The sequence below is a fragment of the Phacochoerus africanus genome, chromosome 5 (genome assembly GCF_016906955.1).
Source record: "Phacochoerus africanus isolate WHEZ1 chromosome 5, ROS_Pafr_v1, whole genome shotgun sequence".
Taxonomy (NCBI): Eukaryota; Metazoa; Chordata; class Mammalia; order Artiodactyla; family Suidae; genus Phacochoerus; species Phacochoerus africanus.
Genome location: NC_062548.1, coordinates 36,688,162 through 36,708,022, shown reverse-complemented (window position 1 = coordinate 36,708,022; position 19,861 = coordinate 36,688,162). Strand labels below are relative to the sequence as shown.

Below are 19,861 nucleotides of genomic sequence, written 5' to 3'. Positions count from 1 at the left end.
CACCCTAAGACCTTTAAAAATGGAACCTCTTGGAATAGGGCCTAGAACTGGTGTTTTTAAAAGCTCTGCAGATGCCCCATTAACTTTGCGATGCCCCTGTGAAAAATGTCCACCTTGAATTACGTCTTAGACAAACAATCTGACAAATTCAGATGGGTGATTAAAAAAAAATTGCCTGGACACTGGCAAGTTGCTAGTGTTTTTTGTTTGTTTGTTTTGTTGTCTTTTTGTCGTTTTAGAGCAGCACCTGCGGCACATGGAGGTTCCCAGGCCAGGAGTCAAATCAGAGCTGTAGCTGCCAGCCTACACCACAGCCACAGCCTTGCAGAATCCGAGCCGCATCTGCGGTCTACACCACAGCTCATGGCAATGCCCGATCCTTAACCCACTGAGCAAGGCCAGGGATCGAACCCGCAACCTCATGGTTCCTAGTTGGATTCGTTAACCACTGAGCCACGATGGGAACTCCTGGAGTCAGCCTTTCTGGCCAAAGTTGTCCCTCCTCCTGATCTTGTAAATAAAGTGTTACTGGAACACAGTCAGGCCCATTTATTTAAATACTGTCTGTGGCTGCTTTTTCGTTGCAGGGGTGAGATGAACAGTTGCAAGAGAGCCGGAATTGGGTGTAAAGGCCAAAACAGTTCTTACAAAACAGCTGGAAAGGGCATTATTGCACAAGAAGAATTATTGTGGCAACTGGGAAATGTTTTACAGACTATATGTCTGATAATGTCACCCGTTAAGTTTCCTGAATTTTGTAATTCTATTGGGTCACACAAGAAAATAGCCTTGTTACAGGAATAAAGAGGTATGCTATCTCCGGAAACATCTCAGGATCAACTCATGACAATACAGAAAAAAAAATGGGTACGAATACACAAATGTATACAGCATATGTAAGTATAAGCAGAAAGATGTGGCAAGATATTACCAATCGGTGCTATAAGAGAAATACCCGGGATGTATGGATAACAGGATGACTGCAGCCAAGCCTGCTGTCTGGTATATTTGAAAGTTAAGAGACCAGATCCTGGGAGTTCCCACTGTGGTGCAGCAGTGGGATAAAACATCACGATAAAACCGGTGGAGGGAATCCGATTTACGAATGTCCACCGTCCTACAGGAACTTTCCTATAGGTTGGAAATTATTCAAAATAAAAACGGGGGGAAACAAAATGGTGCCCTGAATGGTGGGTGCCGTGAATGTGGGGAGCACAGAGATTGTACGTACGTGAGTGGGGACAGGGCCTGGCACACAGTAGGTGCCCTGTAAACAATGGCAGCCTGCGCCAGGCCAGGGAGGGGGCGGCGGGTGGGACTAGGAAGCGACCCTTTGGGGAGTGTGATCGCTCACTCGTTGGCTGCCTGTTTGTTCATTCATTCATTCTCCTTCACGGAGCATCTATAAGGTGCTGGGCCCTGTGCCAGGTCTTGGGTACACCCTCCAGGACGCCCTGATTGGGGGAAGAGGGGCAGACAGAAACAAACAGTGGCAGCCCAGAGGGTGGGGGTCTCACGGGCCCTCCCCGCTAACTCGAGGACCCCCAGATGCCACCCTCAGGGCAGATGCACGTGTGCCGGAGGTCCTGCAGGTTCCAGGTGAAAACGGGATTCATGGACAGGCAGGGAGCCCCGCAGAGACCCCAGACCATGGGAACACACACACGACACCTGGGAGGTGATGCTGGCTCAGCTCAAAGGCCGAGAGATCTGATCTGGCCGCTGGGCATGTGCCAGGCAGGATGAGGCAGCGCCAGGCGCCAGGCACTGGGTAGGCAAGCCTCCCCCAGCTCCTGAGGGTCTCCTGGGCCTGGCTGGGGGCTGAGGGGGCTGGGCCAGGAATGTAAACCAGGGCCTGTTTGGGAAAGCTGGAGCCAGGGGTTTCCGCGGGTGGCCCAGCGGGGCCGGCCTACAGATGTGGATGTGTGAACACTCCCCAGCGGGGCCAGCCTGCGTGGCCTCCACCCACCATGGGCAGGGCATCTGGAACCAGTTAGGAACTAGGGGGCGGCCGGGACACCGTTACCTTGGCTGAGGCTGAGGCTCTGCTGGGGCAGCAACCTAGGAGGATGGGGAGGTGATGCCAGACTGACAGCTGCAGCTCTTTCCTGAAAGGAGAGACAGGCCTGGCTTGAGGGCGCCGTGGGCAGGGCCCCAGGGCAGGGTCAGGAGCAAGCCAGCCTCCCCAGCAGAGGGCTGGAGTCCCAGGAACACAGCAGCAGCCCCACGAAGGCCTAGTCATGTGCCTGAGGGCCACCCGGTACAATGGTTAGGGTTAGGGTCCCAGCTCGGCCTCAGCCTAGTCCTGGCACATCAGGCAAGCCCTGCAGCTTCCCCTTCACACAGAGGCTATGGTGGGACCAGGTGGCCTCTCTTCTGCAGGCCCACCAATGGGCTCCCAAGAGTTGGCCAGTGAAGTCTCAGCAGGGCCTGGATGGTGAGATTTATTTTTTATTTATTCATTTTTTAGGGCTGCACCTGTGGCATATGGAGGTTCCCAGGCTAGGGGTCGAATCGCAACTGTAGCTGCCGGCCTACACCACAGTGACGCAGGATCTGGGCCGAGTCTGTGACCTATACCCACCGCTCATGGTAACGCTGGATCCTTAACCCACTGAGCGAGGCCAGGGATCAAACCTGTGTCCTCACGGATACTAGCTGGGTTCTTAACCCATTGAGCCACAATGGGAACTCCTGAGCCTGCCTTTCTGCATCTGTGCAGTGCGGCTGGAGGAGGCCCTGTGGGTCGGGTGCTCAGCTGAGGTCTCCCTCACCCGTCCCTCTCCTTTTGGGGCCCTCAGAGCATAGAGAACGCCTCACCTGAGTGCCTGGTTCTGGCCATGGATGTTGAGGACCAGGCTGGCTTGAGAATCGCACGTCAGCTGCAGGGATAAGCTCACCTCTCCCTCTGCCCAGAGCTCCCGGCACACGAGCTGAAGAGGAAGCAGGATGGAAGCAGGCAGGCTGGGAGCCTGGGGGCCTGACAACCGTCACAGGCCAGGCCACACGCCTCAGTCCAGTACATCCCCACCCCCAGCCTGGCATGATGTGGCAGATGTCCCGCAGGCCCGGGGCCACCTAGCAACCTCTTGAATGGTGAGGACCCACGGGCAGGGCCTGACTCTGTTGCCTGGCTGCAGGTGGGTCACCTGCCATCGGCCCCCAGCGTTGACCTGTGCCCCAGATGTCAGCAAAGAACAACCTCCCTGGAGCTCCCGTGGTGGCACAGCAGGTTAAGGACCCGGCATGCTGTTTGTGAGGTTGCGGGTTCGATCTCTGGCCTTGCTCAGTGGGTTAAGGTTCTGGTGCTGCCGCAAGCTGCAGTGTGGGTTGTGGATGCAGCTTGGATCTCACCCGGCTGTGGCTGTGGTGTAGGCTGGCAGCTGCAGCCCCAATTCAACCCCTAGCCTGGGAACCTCCACATGCTGCAGGTGCGGCCCTAAAAAGAAGGAAAAAACCACCACCTCCCCACGGGTGTCTCCACCACTCAGCCTGCGGGCAGAAAAGGGGGATTTGGAGGAAGCTGGGGAAAAAGGGAGTTCGGGCTGCTCAGCTGTGGGTTACAGTGACACGAAGAGTGACGTTCTGCCCCCCCACCTCACCCCATGCCCTTGACTCCTTCCATGGCAGAGGGCTGTGAGTGAGGGGCAATTGCTGGATCTGCCCCGGGAACAGGATGGGCATGGACAGAATGGGATGAGGGGGAGCCTGGCCTCACCCCCCCTCCCCTCCCCCCGCCCCGCCCACCCTCCCCCTCACCTGGCTGGCGAAGGGCAGGCCCAGCCTCCGGAGAGCAGGTGCTGTGTGGCTGGTGTTGACCATCAGCTCCAGGGGGCCATCCATTGGCTGGACCACCAGGGCTGTCACATCCACGCTGACCCCACCGTCTCCACCTTGCAGGACTACACGGGCCTGGGTCTGGGTCTCTACAGGCAGAGACCCACAAAGGTTGCTGGGGACTCAGGTTCACCTCCCTTCCCTGCTCGGGGACACACAGAGGCTGCGGGAGGGCCCTGCCCTGAGGACACCAGTGGGACTGGCCCCGGAGTGAGCCTTTCAACTGAGTCCCCCTGACATCATCTGTCATGAGGTAGCCCCCCATCTTGGCCTGGCCAGCTCCATCTCTCACTGGGGTTGCTGCTGAAATGACACTTCCTCCAAGTAGCCTCCCCGATTGCCCATCTAAAGTACCTCCCAACCCTTCCTGCTCCCTCCCCCACCAGAGGGCAGAGCCTTCAGTCTGTTTTGTTCCCTGCTGTGTCCCCAGCACTCAGCACAGCTCTGGACACACCGCAGGCATTCAGCATGTGTTGAGGGGATGAACAAGCCAATGATGCTCATTTTCTCTAGGGTTAATCAAATAGCACATCAGTAACAAGTGATAGTGACCTGCCTCCCCTCCCACCTGACACGGGCATCTCTGCCAGTCCCCTGCCTCTGAGCTGGGCCGCACCTCCTCTTGGCAGGCAGGTGAAAACCCTCCAGAAAAGGAGACTCGAGGATCTGACCCACCCCCATCGCCAGCCACCCGGGCCAGACAGGGAAGCTGGCCCTCCACGGCAGGCATGGATCTGCCACCCGGCAGCTCAGAGCCTCACTTTCCTCCCCTATAAAGTGGGCACAGCCCGCCCACCTTGGACGTGATCCACATTAACTGATGCAGCACACCTGAGAACACCTGTAGGTCTCAGGGAGGGGGCGTCTTCATTCTGGAATGTTTAGCCACATGCACCTACTATGTGTGGGGCATGAGGAGGGAGGGGATGCACATCTAAGGGGACCTAGTCCCCTTGCCCAGGGAGGTTCCCGCCTGGGGACACCAACGATGCCAGGCAGAAAACGCCCCCTGAGGGAGCGGGACGGCCAGCTTGGAGCACAGCAGGCATCCTGGCCCCAGGCACAGGGGCAGCATGGGCATCACCGCTGGGGTGACTGTCCCATGACTTACTCACCACACCCCCTACGGACCCCTCCTCAGACAGTCTGTGAGGTCAGCTCACACTGACAAGGTCCCCTGTCTGATCCAGGTGCCTGCTCACCCCACAGGAGGCCGAGGGCCCAGGATGGGAGAGTTTGGGGCCCAGAGAAGATGAGCCAAGGGCCTGGGGGCCACTCAGGGATCCTGACTGCCACCATCTACGTCGAGGTCAGAGGGTGGCTCTGGAGTCACACTGCTTGGGTTCACCATTGGCCAGCTGTGTGGCCTGGGGCAAGTGACTCAACGTCTCTGAGCTTGTGTTCCTTCCCTGCAGAATGGAGATGGTGTTACTGGCCTCCACCTCATATGTTCACACATTCACTCAACAGATAATCGAACGCTTACTACAAGCCCCTCTGAAAACAGAGAAAGATCCTCCAGGTGATAGTGGAGTGAGCACTCGGAGACAGGAGGAGAGAAATAAAGATATGCAAGAAGGTACGGGAGTTCCCACTGGGGCACACCGGGATTGGCGGTGTCTAGGGAGTGCTTGGATACGGGTTCAATGCCCAGCCTGGCATAGTGGGTAAAAGATCAGGCACTGCGGCAGCTGCAACATAGGGCACAACTGCAGCTCAGATCTGATTCCTGGCCTGGGAGCTCCATATGCTGCAGGGCAGCCAAACTTAAAAAAAAAAAAAAAAGAAGAAGTTAGTTACACAGTACGTTGGAAGGATGAAGCCAGGGAGTGGGAAGAGGGGAGCTGGAGGGAGGTGGGGGTGCAAATAAACAGGGGGACCAGGCGAGGCCTCACTAGGAGATGACGCTGGAGACATACTTAAAGGAGGTGAGGGAGTAAGCCAAGCAAGTGTGTGGGAAGTACATTCCAGGCAGAGGGGAAAGCCTGTGCAAAGGTCCTGGGGTAGGAGCAAGCCTCATGTGTTGGACGAAGAGCAAGGAGTGGCATGGGCAGGGGCCAGGAGAGCGTTCAGAGAGGGGAGGGTGAGGATTCTGGGGGCCCAGAGACCCTACTCTGGGCTTCCAACTTCCCCTTGGTGTGAATGGGATGACTGAGCAGACCCACTGGGCTCCTGTCCAGCAAAGGCTTGCCTGGTATGAACACAGTAAATGCTCAATCAGTGCTGGCACTTACCGCTGTTATCTTCCCTTCCTTCTCCATTACGGGTTACACTGTCCCCCCTAAAAATCACACTGAAGCCCGAGCTCCTGGTACCCATGAAGGTGCTCTTATTTGGAAGTGAGGTCTTTGCAGAGCTAATCAAGCCAGGATGAGGTGCTGGCTTAGGACGGGCCCTAATCCCATGACCAGCGTCCTTATAAAGAGAAGAGGCACAGATTGATGTGATGTGGCCACAAGCCGAGGAACGCCTGGGGCCACCAGGAGCTGGAAGAGCCTAGAAAGGAGCTCCCCCTGAAGACTCTGGAGGGAGTGTGACCCTAACCGCACCTGGCTTCTGACTTCCAGCCTCCACAACTGTGCGAGAATAAACTCCGGTTGTTTCGAGCCACCTTGTTTATGGTACGTTGCTGTGGCAGCCCTTAGCGCACATACGTGCGCCCTTGGGAATCAGGCCCCAAGGGCAAGGGTGTCCTGGTTAGTCCTAGAGCCCAGGGTCACACTGGGCCTGCGGCTGGAGGGCAGGCCTCCCCCCAGTGGGGGGAGCGGCCCGCCGGCCACGGGCAGTGCCTGGCTGCCTTACCTTCAGTGTGCAGCGCAGCGCTGATGTGGGCCTCGCCTGGGAAGCCCGCCTGCAGCAGGGCCTGGCTGTTGTGCTCGCTCCAGCCAGAGAACTGCAGGTGCCCATTGCGGTGACAGAGGTCCACAGAGTAGTTCAGAGACGCGGGACCTGCCGAGACGCGTCCAGAATTCTCAAAGCCAGAGCCACTGTCATGAACATCCATGGAGACCTGGAACGACCCCCAGGATTCTAGACGACCCTGCATAGACAAAGCCAGCCCTGCCCAGATCCCACCAGCTCCTGCAAACCCTGGAGTTTTGTTATCAGCCACACTGCTGAGACGGGAGGACCTGGGACCCCTCAAGGGAGGAACCCCTCAGGTGTAAGGAACAAATGGGATACACTTGGCAAACTGCACATGTGCTGTTTTTCTGGGGGGGTGGTGGTGCCTGCTGAGGTCTGACTGCTAATGGGTACGGGGCTTCCATCTGGGGTGATGAGAACGTTCTGAAATTTCTGAACGGTCACACAAGTTTATGAATGCACTAAATTGTACATTTTAAAATAGTTCAATTGGTAAATGTCATACGTATGTTACCACAATAAAAAAAAGTTAAATATGAGAAAAAGAATGTAGGAGTTCCCAGCGTGGCGCAGTGGTTAACGAATCCGACTAGGAACCATGAGGTTGCGGGTTCGGTCCCAGCCCTTGCTCAGTGGGTTAACGATCTGGTGTTGCCGTGAGTTGTGGTGTAGGTTGCAGATGCGGCTCGGATCCCGCGTTGCTGTGGCTCTGGTGTAGGCCAGTGGCTACAGCTCCGATTCGAACCCTAGCCTGGGAACCTCCTCGACCCCTAGCCTGGGAACCTCCATATGCCACGGGAGCGGCCCAAGAAATGGCAAAAAAAGACAAAAAAAAAAAGAAAAAAGAATGTATATAAATGCATGACCAGGTCACTTTGCTGCACAGCAGAAATTGGTACAACATTGTAAATCAATCATACTTTAATAAAAAAAAGTTTAGGAGTTCCTGTTGTGGCTCAGTGGGTTAAGAACCTGACTGGTATCCACGAGGATGCGGGTTTGATCCCTGGCCTCACTCAGTGGGTTAAGGATCCGGCACTGCTGTGAGCTGGGGTGTAGGTTGCAGATGAGGCTCAGATCTGGCATTGCTGTGGCTGTGGTGCAGGCCAGAAGCTGTAGTTCCGATTTGACCCCTAGACTGGAAATTTCGATATGCCACAGGTACAGACCTAAAATTAAAAAAAAAAAAAAAAAAGGTTTAAAAATCTACAACTTGGAAGATTTTAGTACATGAGCTCTCTACGTCCCCTTACAGCCCACCTTATATAAGAGTCCTCCACCCGGCCCCCAGAAACTGAGTTTGCAACCTACCTACCACATGTACAGAAATTAATCACTGAAGCAACAGCAACAGCCGTCATTGGCTGAGCACACAGCATGTAACAGGGGGTGGCAAGGCCCCCTCACTGCTTTGTCACCAGCTCTATAAAGCAGGAAGGGTCACCCTATCATTCCACAGTGCTAACTGAGCACCTACTATGTGCTGGGCCCCGTTAAACCCAAGGATACTGCCACACATGAAACAGAGAAACGCCCAACCTGGTGGAGCTTCAACACCAGGAGTGGGAGACATACCCGGACATGGTCAAAGCCATCACATGTCAGGTGACGGAAAGGGAGGCAAAAAAAAAAAGCTGGGAAGAGGCTAGGAAGGGCGTGAGATACGAAGAAAAATGTAGATAAAGATGGTCCAGCCCCCAGTTACTGCTAATATTTGGTCTTTGACCCATTTTCTGACACAGAGCCCCTACCCTTGTAAATTCTTGAGTGACAGGGGGTCAGAGGAGCGTGACACAGGGCTTCTAAACCCCTTGCAATTTCCTGGGTGATAAGAGAATCTTTCGCCCTCATGAGATGATCCTGAGTGGGCTCCTGGATGGGAGGTGGTCATCAGAAAGACCAAAGCAAGGAGTTCCCGTCATGGCTCAGCAGTAATGAACCTGACTAGTATCCGTGAGGACGTGGGTTCGATCCCTGGCCTCGATCAGTGGGTTAAGGATCCGGCGTTGCCATGAGCTGCAGTGTAGGTCGCGGACACAGCTCAGACCTGGCGTGGCTGTGGCTGTGGCGCAGGTCAGCAGCTACAGCTCCAATTCAACCCCTAGCCTGGGAACCTCCATATGCTGCGGGTGTGGCTCTAAGACCAGACCGTGATAAGAAGCCTGGAATTTTGAGCCTCACTCTCATCCTCAGGGAGGGCAGAAGGGCTGGACATTGAGCTAATGAGCCATAAGGGCTAAGTGATGAAGTTGACATAAAAACCCCTCAACTATGAGTTCCGGAGGCTTCTGGATTGAACACTACCACGTGCTGGGAGAGTGGCAGACCCCAACTCCAGGAGGACAGGAACTCTGACACTCGGGGCTCTCCTGGACCCCACCCGAGGGGCCTCTTCATCTGGCCGATCATCTGCCTCCTTTACCGGAGCCTTTTTCATATCAGACAAGAAACACACGTAGGGGCTGCTCAGAGTTCTGTGAGCGGTTCTAGCAAGTGATGGAACCCAAAGTGGGGATGATGGGAGCCCCAGGTTGTAGCTGGTGGGTCAGAAGGACAGGTAACAAGCTGGGACTCGTGACTGGCATCTGAAGCGGGGGGCTGTCCCAAGAGTCTCAGCGCTTAACCTGTGGGGTCTGCGCTGACTCTCGCAGACGGCATCGGAGGACCACCAACTGGTACCGGAAAACTGGTTGATGGAGGGAAAACCCACACATCTGGTCAAGGAGCGATCTGTGTGCCGAGAGGAGGAAAAATGAGGGCTTTTTCTCTCCAGAGGGCTAGGGAGGGGTGACAGGGAAGGGCCGAGACAGGTAGGGTCATCTCGCCCCTGGGGCAGGGGTGCACAGGGCGGAGGACAGGGGGAGGTCTGCAAGCATGGCCGGGGGGGGGGGGGAGTCAGCGAGTGGAGGCTCAGAGCGACGGCAAGGCCAGGTCTTTGCAGGAGCCCCTCGGCTGCTGGGCTGGACCCTGCGTGAGGGATTCAAATGGACCTGGCGCTTGCCAGGTGGTGAAGAGCTAAGAGGGGCGCCAGGATGGAAGCGAGAGCCCAGCTAGTGGGTTAGAACCCAGGGTACAGGAGGTGCCTGAGGACAGACGGCGAGGCTGGAGGTGGTGAGTTGGGCGGATCTGGGCACCCCTGGGAGGCGGCACTCTGGGCACTGTTGGAAGTTGGGAGACCGCGTGGGAGGGATGCAGGACGACGTCAAGGGTTTGACTGCACAGCTGGACAGATGCACAAGGAGCCATTTGCTGAGATGGGGGGGCAGGTCTGGGGGTTCTGGAAAAGCCACGTGGGAGGTACCTGCCAGGTGTTCAAGTGGAGATATAACAGACTGTAGGGTCTACAGGTCTGGGGTTCAGGGAAGGGAAAAATGGGGGAGCGGGTGGTGCAGGGATGGCACCGATATGACAGAATGGACGAGCCCGTGAAGGGAGGGTGTGCAGATAAAGTGGAAGAGGAGGGTTCGAGGACAAGTACCAAGTCTGCTGGAAGTGGTGGCGGGGGCTCTGGAGGAGAGTGGATAAGGGTACTGTGGGCATTGCTGGGCGACGGAAATGAGTATTAGCCTCCCCAGTTTCCGGATGAGGAGACTGAGGCTCAGAGGGAGGTCTGAACCTTGTTCTACCATCCCCTTATCTCCTTGGCATTGCCCAAAAGGTTTGTTGAATGAATCAAGGACCAATATCATGGCTTTCCATTATCACTGGCACTCGCCAAGGCTGACCTGCAGGTCCAGCTTGTCCTCCACCCACAGCGTCCGCAGTGCGGGGATGTTGTGCTGGAGCGTGCAGGCCAGGGAGACGTGCTCTGGCTGCCGAGTGAAGGTCAGCTCCTCGGACACCTGTCAGAGCAGATGACAGTGAGACCCGGGCCATTGGGCTGGGCCATCCCCACAGCCTCTAGTTCCCTGAGGCCCTGCTGGCAGAGCCCCACCTGTCTGCCATCCACTCCGACCATCAGGGCGTGTCTATAGCTGGGTCCGAGCCTCTCGGTGGTCAGGTCCAGCAGGATACGGGATGGGAGGGCCAAGGGGCCAGGCAGGGGCAGGTTGTGTGTGAGCAGCAAGTTCACTTCCTGCTGGGTCTGCAACCGAGCAAGAGACACAAAGACTCGCTTAAGAGTATCGCGAAGATACACCTGCACACCCAAGTTCACAGAGTCTTCTTGCCAACAGCCAAAGGGTGGACACAACCCAAGTGTCTACTGATGGAGAAGTAGATCCACAAAATGTGCCTGATCCATACCATGTCGTAGTGCTCAGCCTTAAAAAGCAAGAAAATTCAACATAGCCGGGGGGAGGGGGAAATGAAGAGTTATTGTTTCATGGGTATAGAATTTTAGTTTTGCAACATGCAAAGAGTTCTGGAGATGGGTAGTGGTGATGGTTGCACAACAATGTGAATACACTTAATGCCACTGAACCGTGTATTTGAAAATACTTAAGATGGTAAATTTTGTTATGGGCACACCACCATAAAAAATATTTTTAAATAAAATAAAAGCATGTACAGGATTAATGAAATAAGTATACAATAAAAAAACTGGACACTGCCCAAATGCTAATGGATAAGACGTGTAGATGAACTGTGATATGGCCACAATGTAGAATACTATACAGCAGTGAAAAAGGACAACCCACATAGCATGAATCCCACAAACCTGATGTTGAACAAAAGAAGGCAGACACAGAAGAGAGCAAGCTGTGTGCTTCGACATACAAGACATTCATGACATGATATGAGCGGTGGCTCCTGGGGATGTTAGGAAAGGGAAAGGGCAGTTGAGGGACTTCTCCTCAGAAGCCTGATTCTTCTGCTCATGAACACTGACACTCCTGTTTGCCAGGGCTCTCTGGGGCTCGGAGGGTGTCTGAATGCTTCTCCTTGGGCCTCAGGAGCACATGGCCCTGGCACCCCCTCCCAGGCCACCCTGGGTACCCCACCAGTCTGCGTCCTCACCTTGGTGGTCTTGAGGACAAGCAGCCCCCGTAGCATGCTGGCATCCATAGTAACCAGCACCTGGGCATCCACAGCCATAGCATTCACCATGATGTAGCCGGAACCATCCACTTGGCCTGGGACCCCCAGGGCCTAGAGGGGTTTAAAGAGACATGCAAGGAATTCCCAGAGTGGCTCGGTGGGTTAAGAAGCCAACTAGTATCCATGAGGACACGGGTCAATCCCTGGCCTTGCTTCGTGGGTTAAGGATCCAGCATTGCCCTGAGCTGCGGTGCAGGTCGCAGAAGAGGCTGTGGCTGTGGCATAGGCTGGCAGCTGTAGCTCTGATTAGACTCCTAGATTGGGAACTTTCATATGTGGGTGAAGTCCTAAAAAAATAAAGAAACATGGAAGCAGAGCTTCTTAACTAGGGTGGGGTCCCACGTGGGCACCGGGGGTCCTATGATCCCCCTTGAACTGACCTCAAAATGGGGTGAGATTATGCACATGCACGCCTTTCTGAGAGAGCGTTTTTGACTTCAGTCAGGTTCTCAGAGTGCCTGAGGGCCAGGCACTGGTCCACGAGCTTCCTCCGCCCTCTGCCTCCCCCAATGGCGAGAGATGGCATCTTTGCACCAAGATGACCAAGTCTTGTGAAACCAACTGGCCAAGAGCCTTCTGACCGCTGGCAGCTGTGGGATATGCTTCTCCCCACCTCTTCTCCCCCATCCCCTCCGCCTTCCCCAGCGCACAGAACCCAAACACTGGCTGCCAAGAGGCAGATGGTAACCTGTCCAGGCAGCAAGCTGCAAGGCTGGCCTGTGTGGGCATCTCTTTCGGCATCTCCTGCCAGCACATTCCCCTGAGCACGTCAGTGATGCAGTTTCATCTAATCCTGGGAGTGGAGGAGGGCTGGGCAACCCATTTTATGTGATGAAACTGGGGCTCTGTGAGGATCAATGATTGGCCCAAGGCCACCAGGGACAGGGGCAGAACTGCCACTCAGTCTGGTGCTTCCTGGCCTCACAGGAGCCTTCCTGAGCACCCGGGACGGCTGCCCGACTCTCCACCTGCCTGGTGCAGCATTTGACGCATTGATGCTTCTCTCTTCTTGGAACCCTTCCCTCCCCGGCCTCAGGACCCCTTATCCCTGGGGCTTCCTCCTCTTCCTCTCCTTCTTGGTACCCTTGGCTGCTTCCTTCCCATGCCCCCAGCTGTGCAGTCTGAGTGTTTAGTCTCCTTCCAGCCCCATCTCAGCCAGTCTGTGGCTTTATTTATTTTTATTCTTTGCTTTTTAGGGCCGCACCCCTGGCATATGGAGATCCCCAGGCTAGGGGTCAAATGGAAGCTGTAGCCACTGGCCTACACCACAGCCACAGCAACACGGGATCCGAGCCACTTCTGGGACTTACACCGCAGCTCATGGCAACACCGTATCCTTAACCCACCGAGTGAGGCCAGGGATCGAGCCCGCATCCTCATGATAGATGCTAGTAAGATTCAGTTCCCCTGAGCCACGAGAGGAACTCCCCAGTCTGTGGCTTTAAATGGGACCAGCGAGAGGCAGAGGGCTTCGGTCCGGATGGCACCCAACTTCCTGACTCCAAGAGCTGCCCACCAACAGCTCCATGTGGGTGTTTAACCATCCCATCAAATTGAACATGTCCACGACGGGACTGTGGATCAGTGACACCCCATCCCCAACCCTCCTCCAGGGAACAGCAGCTCCAACCCTCGTCACGCAGGACAAAAGCATAGATGCCACCTAGCTCCCCTTTCTCACACCCGCATCCAACTTGACCCAGTCCCAGGCCCTCTGCCTCGGTGATGAGTCCAAGTGCTCTGCCACCCTGTGAGGTTTTTTTTTTTTTTCTTTGTCTTTTTAGGGCCACACCTGCAGCATACAGAAGCTCCCAGGCTAGGGGTCAAATCAGAGCTGCAGCTGCCGAATCAGAGCTACGCCCCAACCACAGCAATGCCAGATCTGAGCCGCATCAGTGACCTGCGCCGCAGCTCATGGCAACGCCAGATCCTTAACCCACTGAGCGAGGCCAGGGATCTAATCTGTATCCTCATGGATACTAGTTGGGTTCATAACCCACTAAGCCACAAGGGTAACTCCCCATCCTATGGACTTTTTATGAAACAGAAGTCAGCAAATAATGGCCCATGGGCTACAACCAGCCCACTGCCTGTTTTAAATAAAGCTTTACTGGAACACAGTCACGCCCATTTAGTGCCTACCATCTGTGGCGCTTTGCATTACGCTAGCAGCCTGAGTCGTTACAACAGCGCCTAAATGGCCTGCAAAGCTGAAGATATCTATCTGGACTTTTTTTTTTATTTTTATTTTTTGTCTTTGCTAGGGCTGCACCTGTGAAAGGAGGCATATGGAGGCTCCCAGGCTAGGGGTCTAACCGGAGCTGTAGCCACTGGCCTCCACCAGAGCCACAGAAATGCCAGATCTGAGCCGCATCTGTGACCTACACCACAGCTCACAGCAACGCCTGGTCCTTAACCCACTGAGCAAGGCCAGGGATCAAACCCGCAACCTCATGGTTCCTAGTCGGATTCGTGAACCACTGAGGCACGACGAGAACTCCTTTCTGGACTTTTATAGAAATGGTTTGCTGACCCCAGTCATAGAGAATTCCCTTCCCTCTCTGGCCCAGTCTCAGGGCCTTTGCACTGACCACATGAGCAATATCCCTTCCTCAGATACGCTCACTATTCCCTGCTCTTCTTCAGGTCTGTGCTCAAACGTCGTCCTGTCTTTAGGGCCAACCTTGACTGACATATAAAATGGCAGTGTTGGAGTTCCCTGGTGGCCTAGTGGTTAAGGATCCGGCATTGTCACTGCTGTGGCTCAGCTTCGATCCCTGGCCCGGGACCTTCCACATGCCGAGGGTACAGCCAAAAAAACCAAATACATAAAAATAAATGCGAGTTCCCACTGCAGTGCAACGAGATTGGCAGCATCTCTAGAGCGCAGGAACCCAAGTTCAATCCCTAGCTTGGCACAGTGGGTTAAGGATCTGGCATTGCCACAGCTGTAGCACAGGTCGCAACTGCGGCTCAAATGTGATCCCTGGCAGGAACTCCACATGCCTCAGAGTGGCCAAAAATAATTACATAAAGTAAAAAATAAATAATAATAAAAAATAAGATAAAATTGCAAGATCTGATCTGTTTTTCATGCCCACCCAATCCCATGTTCTCTCTCCCCCAGCCCTCCCCACTGTGTCAAAGAGTCCCCAGTTCAACGCTTTATCCTGGGGGCTGCCCAGCTGCCCCAGGCAGGCATTCCTCTCTGCTCTGTTTACAGCTGCACGTCCAGGGCCCGGGGTAGGTGCTCAGTAAGTACCTGATGAGTCCGTTCCTCCAGGGTTCACCTGATCTCTCTCCCTGTCCCGGCCCCTGGAGTCTCTGAGGCCCACCCGACCCCCTCCCCAGCACACCTACCTGCAGGGCCTCGCAGGAGCTCTCGGCCAGCACCCGCCACTGCCACTTGCGGCCCAGCTGCAGCTCACCGCTGCCCCGAAGCTCACAGGTCCCTGCGTGCAGCTCCAGGCCCAGCAGGTGCCTGGCCTCCCGTCTGAGCCGGACAGCCAGCGAGGTCTCTGGGGGGATGGCGTGCAGGGCAGGCAGCGTGTGCCTCAGCTTGGCTTGGAGTGTGGCCTCGGATGGGGGCAAGGCCACTGCCAAAGTCAGGGAGGCGGTCTGGCTGGTCACTGTGAGGACCCCTGATGCCTCTGCTTCCCCACCTGAGGCCTGCAGGGAGCCGCTGAGCTGTGTCCCTGCTGGGAGGCCCAGGCCCTGCTGGACCAGAGAGGGAGGGGTCAGAGGGCAGTCCCTCATCAGGAGTGACCCCCATTCTCCATCTCCCACCCTCTTACCCCCCCCACCTTTCCCCGCACCCCAGCCCACCAACTTGGGCCCCTCTCCCACTGCGGCAACCAGTGGGGTCCTGGGAAGGGCCTGGAGGGAGGGGCCAGCCAGGCTCAGGTCTCACACTGGCAGGAGTTCTGGAAGCTGCCTCTCTGGTCACCTCGCTGGCCCAGCACACGCACCTCCAGCAGGGGGCAGCCTGGCTCGGTGGCCAGCATCCATGTGCTTCGGTTCCCAGCATGATGCTCCAGTGTTCCCTGCAGCTGGCACGGCCCCATCTGGAGGGCCAGGGAGCCAAGGGTGGCAGGGCCGGGCTGGGCCATCAGGCTAATGGCGTTCTTGGGTGGCAGCCCCAGGTGGCCCAGCAGGGGCAGGGAGTGGGTTAGGTGCCCCAGGACCGAGGTCTGGGGCCCGGCGATGCGGGCCAGCTGCAGGTGGGCATCTCCATGGTCACTGTGGAGGCCGGCAGCCAAGTCGAAATCACAGGGGCCCCAGCTCAGGCTGCCCTCGGAGTGCAGGGCCTGAGGGACTCCTGCTGCCTGGAATATAGGGAAAGCGGCTGGATTTAGGGGCAGCCTTGGCCCCGGGGCCTGAACTCTCTGGGCCCCTCCCTTTGCAAAGTGACCATTGCCATGGGTACCCCATCCAGAGATGCGGGCTCTACCAATAACTCTGTATTTCCAAACCCACAATCTCTGCTTACCCATCTCTAAAATGGGAGTTGATTCATAGCATCCTAAGTTGCTAGGAGATATAAGTTAATACTTGTGACTCATGAGCCTAAAGCCATTCCCCCAGAAAAGGCTGGCTAGTGGAACTAGATCACCAAAATCCGGGTTTGTTGGCTGGAAGGCAGAGACCCTACGCAACTTACGCCACTGGGGTCCAAGACACGCCCTCCGTGGGGCACCTACCCAAGATGGGAACCAAAGGGTCCTGCCACCTGCCTGGGCCCCAGTGCATCAGCCAGGATGAGCCCCTTCCTCCCGGGGGTGAGGATTTAAGGAGCCTCAGAGGGCACTCAGCACACATGCCCAAGAAACATCAGGTATTTTTTCTCTTTTTTTCTATTCTTGGCTGCCCTGCGGCATATGGAGCTCCTGGGCCATGAGTCAGACCTGAGCCACACTCGCGACCTAAGCCGCAGCTGCAACAATGCCAGATCCTTAACCCACTGTGTTGGGCCAGGGATCAAACCTGTGTCGCAGCGCTCCCAAGACACCACCACCAATCCCTTTGCACCATAGTGAGAGCTCCAGCTGGTATTGTTTTTGTGTGCTATTCTTATTCTTACTCCTGGATCCTTTTTTTTTTCCCTTTTCTTTTTAGGGCCCCACCTGTGACATACGCAAGTTCCCAGGCTGGGGTGGAATCAGAGCTGCTGGCTGCCAACCTTCGCTACAGCCACAGCCATGGCCACGTGGGATTCGAGAGGCATCTGCGAACTACACCACAGCTCACGGCAACGCCAGATCCTTCACCCACTGAGGGAGGCCAGGGATCGAGCTCACATCCTCATGGATCCTAGTCGGGTTCTTAACCCGCTGAGCCACAATGGGAACTCTTTACTTTTATATACTTAACCCCAGTAATGGGATAGGTGAGACTGTGTGAAAAGAATGAACTTGAGCCCCAGAAAGGAATGGAACCAGTGTCTCAGGAGGGTTCTTTGTGAAGGGGGGGAAATTCAGCTCTGGTTCCGTCTTTGGCTCAAAGCTTTGCAGTCCTGTGATTCAAGTGATAATGGCAAGAAAAAAAGACAGTTTCTCATGCTGAGTGCAGAGCTGGGGATACAGAAGGCATTCAATAATTTGTGGACAGAGGTGGGAGCCTGTGCTGACCAGTGGGAAGGGGGCTTACCTCCAGCAGGGGACAGTGATTCACCAGGTCCAGGGTCCAGCTGTGTGTGGCGCTGGCCTGAGTCCGAACATCCCCGTGGGCAGCTAGGGTGCACGAGCCCAGGGTCACCTCCAGCTGAGCCCTGGGGGGGTCGTCACCCACCACGGACACTTGGAGGTGGTTGTTGGGGGGAACCCCCAGCTCCTCGAGTGGAGGCCACGTGTGCTGGAGACCAGTGTCCAGGAGGGCATGGTGGCCACCAGCCGTGTGGACGTGGGCCTGGGCGAAGGTGTTCCCAGAAGATACCTGAGCCGCCAGGCTGACTCCAAAGGTGTGAACTCGGAGGGAGCCGTTCAAGGACAGCACAGTCGGATTCTGCCCCCAAGAAAGGCAAGGTGAGACCAAGGGGGTGTCCCTACAACACCCCACCAAGTGTGTCCACCCTCTGCTGGGCCTTCTGGTGGGGGGGCGTCAAGGGAACCCCATTCCTTGGCACACCCACCACCCCTGCAGGCGATGCTCCTGCAAAGTGCTTCTCTCTAAAGAGCTGAAACCAGCCACCCAGGGGCACTTTGGGGTCCTCGAAGTCCACACCCCACTCCCCGGGAGCTCTCTGGGTCCCCCCTCCCATTTCCTCCTTTCTTTTCCACGATGGAGCCTCAGGGCCTCCGAACCTCTCCCACGGCCTGTCCGGACACGTCCCTCTTAACGCCCCAAAGGGAAGACACTGCACCTCTAGGGGGTACAGTCTCAGGACCTGGGGGTTCCTGGGGCATCCACAGCCCCATGACAGAATCAGAAGCTGATCTTGGCCTCTTCCTGTCACCTGTCTGCCTAAGGGGGGGACAGCACCACCGACGACAACGGGGTGAAAGCACGTTTCAGCCCCACTGCAACTAAAGAAGACAGCAAAGGAGCTGCGTGGCACGGGGTGGCCCTGACCTCAAGTCCGCCTGCCTGGTTGCTGCTGGCCTGCACTGGGACTGAGGAATGCCTGAGTCCTGGCCCTGGGCCGGCCTTCCAGGCCACGGCTCTTGGACGGAAGGGCCATCCATGCCCGGCTAGTGTCCCCAGCCTCCTGACAGCAGTCTCTCCAACGAATGCCCCCTCCCCCACCCCCGAGTCTTTCTCACACATGTAACCGCCAACTCCATGTACCCTCCAGGTGTAAACTTCCTCGGGGGGTGGGCAGCCCATCTGTCCAGCCCACGAAAGCCCTTTCAATCCTGAGCCTCAATTTGTGGCTAACCCTCCCGCCATTCAGGCCTCTGTGTGACCTTGGGAAGGAGACTTCACCTCCCTGAGCCTCAGTTTCCACACCTGTAAAACGAGATCACAACTTCCTGGTAGCTGCAACCAGGGCAAAAGAGAAGGTACCAAGGAGTTCCTGCTGTGCTCGGGAGTAAAGAACCTGACTAGTAGCCATGAAGACGTGAGTTTGATCCCTGGCCTCACACAATACGTTAAGGATCTGGCATTGCCATGAGCTGGAGCTTAAGTTGCAGTTGTCACTTGGATTTAGTGTAGCTGCACTTGTGGTGTAGGCCAGCAGCTGCAGCTCCGATTTCACCCCAGCCTGGAAACTTCCATGTGACGCACTGCAGCCCTACAAAGACAAAAATAAAAATAATAATAATAGAGAGGGTGCCAAGTTGAGATGGCACATACATCAGCCCATTTCATGCTCAACATTGTAAGGGAGGTGTTGCCACCTGCAGTTTACGGATAATAAGGCTGCGGCTCAGAGAGGTTAAGGCCCGGCTAAAAGTCACACAGTAGGTGCATGGCAGCTCTGACCAGGAAGCTGTGCTGATCTGATATCCTGGCCCTTGTATCTCCCAACGTCGTGTGGAGCTGCTATGGCTGCCCAGGCTGGAGTGAAAGCATCACATCTTCTGGGCTCACAGAGGTGAAGCTGCCAGAAACAGTCCTCCCTGGGGACTCCCTGTGCTACCCAGACAACCAGGGGGTGAACCTGCAGCAGCAGCTGCCAGGGTCCCTGGGCAGTGTCCCAGGCTGGACACCCTGCAGCGCCCACTCAGTACCTCCAGGCTTCCGTCTCCCCAGTCCCTGAGTCAGTCAGGTCCTGGGACCCAGCTCCTCCAGGGGATCCCAGCACGCAGCCAGGACAGGCCAGTGGCCTCAGGAGCAGAAACACCTCTGTCCTCCTCCCCCAGGCCACCTTCAGGGCTATGCTCACTACAGCCAGCTGCCAGCTGGACTGAGAGCTCAGCTGAACCAGCACTGACGAGGTCCACAGGCAGCCCCAGGGGTCACCCCATGGCCAGTTCACCCACAGCTCAGGAGGCTCCGGGCCCCACTGGAGATCAGGGAGGCCAGGCGCTGCGCTCTGGCCTCCCCGTCACGCTGTGCCTGTGAAGGAGAGGGCCTGCCCACCTGTGCCCTGGCCCAGGATTACTCAGGGCCACCTAAGCTGGCTGTGCCCCACCCAGGCGGGCTGTGCCCTGTGAGCCCCACGGTCTGACGCCTTCTG

The 19,861-nt window shown here is 56.2% G+C and overlaps 1 protein-coding gene across 1 annotated transcript in view; it reads right to left on the bottom strand.

Moving 5' to 3' along the window:
- Window positions 1-19,861, bottom strand: part of LOC125128411 (uncharacterized) — a 160,142-nt gene that overhangs the window by 24,423 nt on the left and 115,858 nt on the right. Inside the window, exons 45-48 of the mRNA XM_047782765.1 lie at window positions 6,640-6,847; window positions 3,760-3,926; window positions 2,821-2,933; window positions 2,027-2,108 (exon numbers count right to left, since the gene is read on the bottom strand). Coding sequence (XP_047638721.1) covers window positions 2,027-2,108; window positions 2,821-2,933; window positions 3,760-3,926; window positions 6,640-6,847 — 570 coding nt within the window. The remainder of the gene's footprint in view (window positions 1-2,026; window positions 2,109-2,820; window positions 2,934-3,759; window positions 3,927-6,639; window positions 6,848-19,861) is intronic.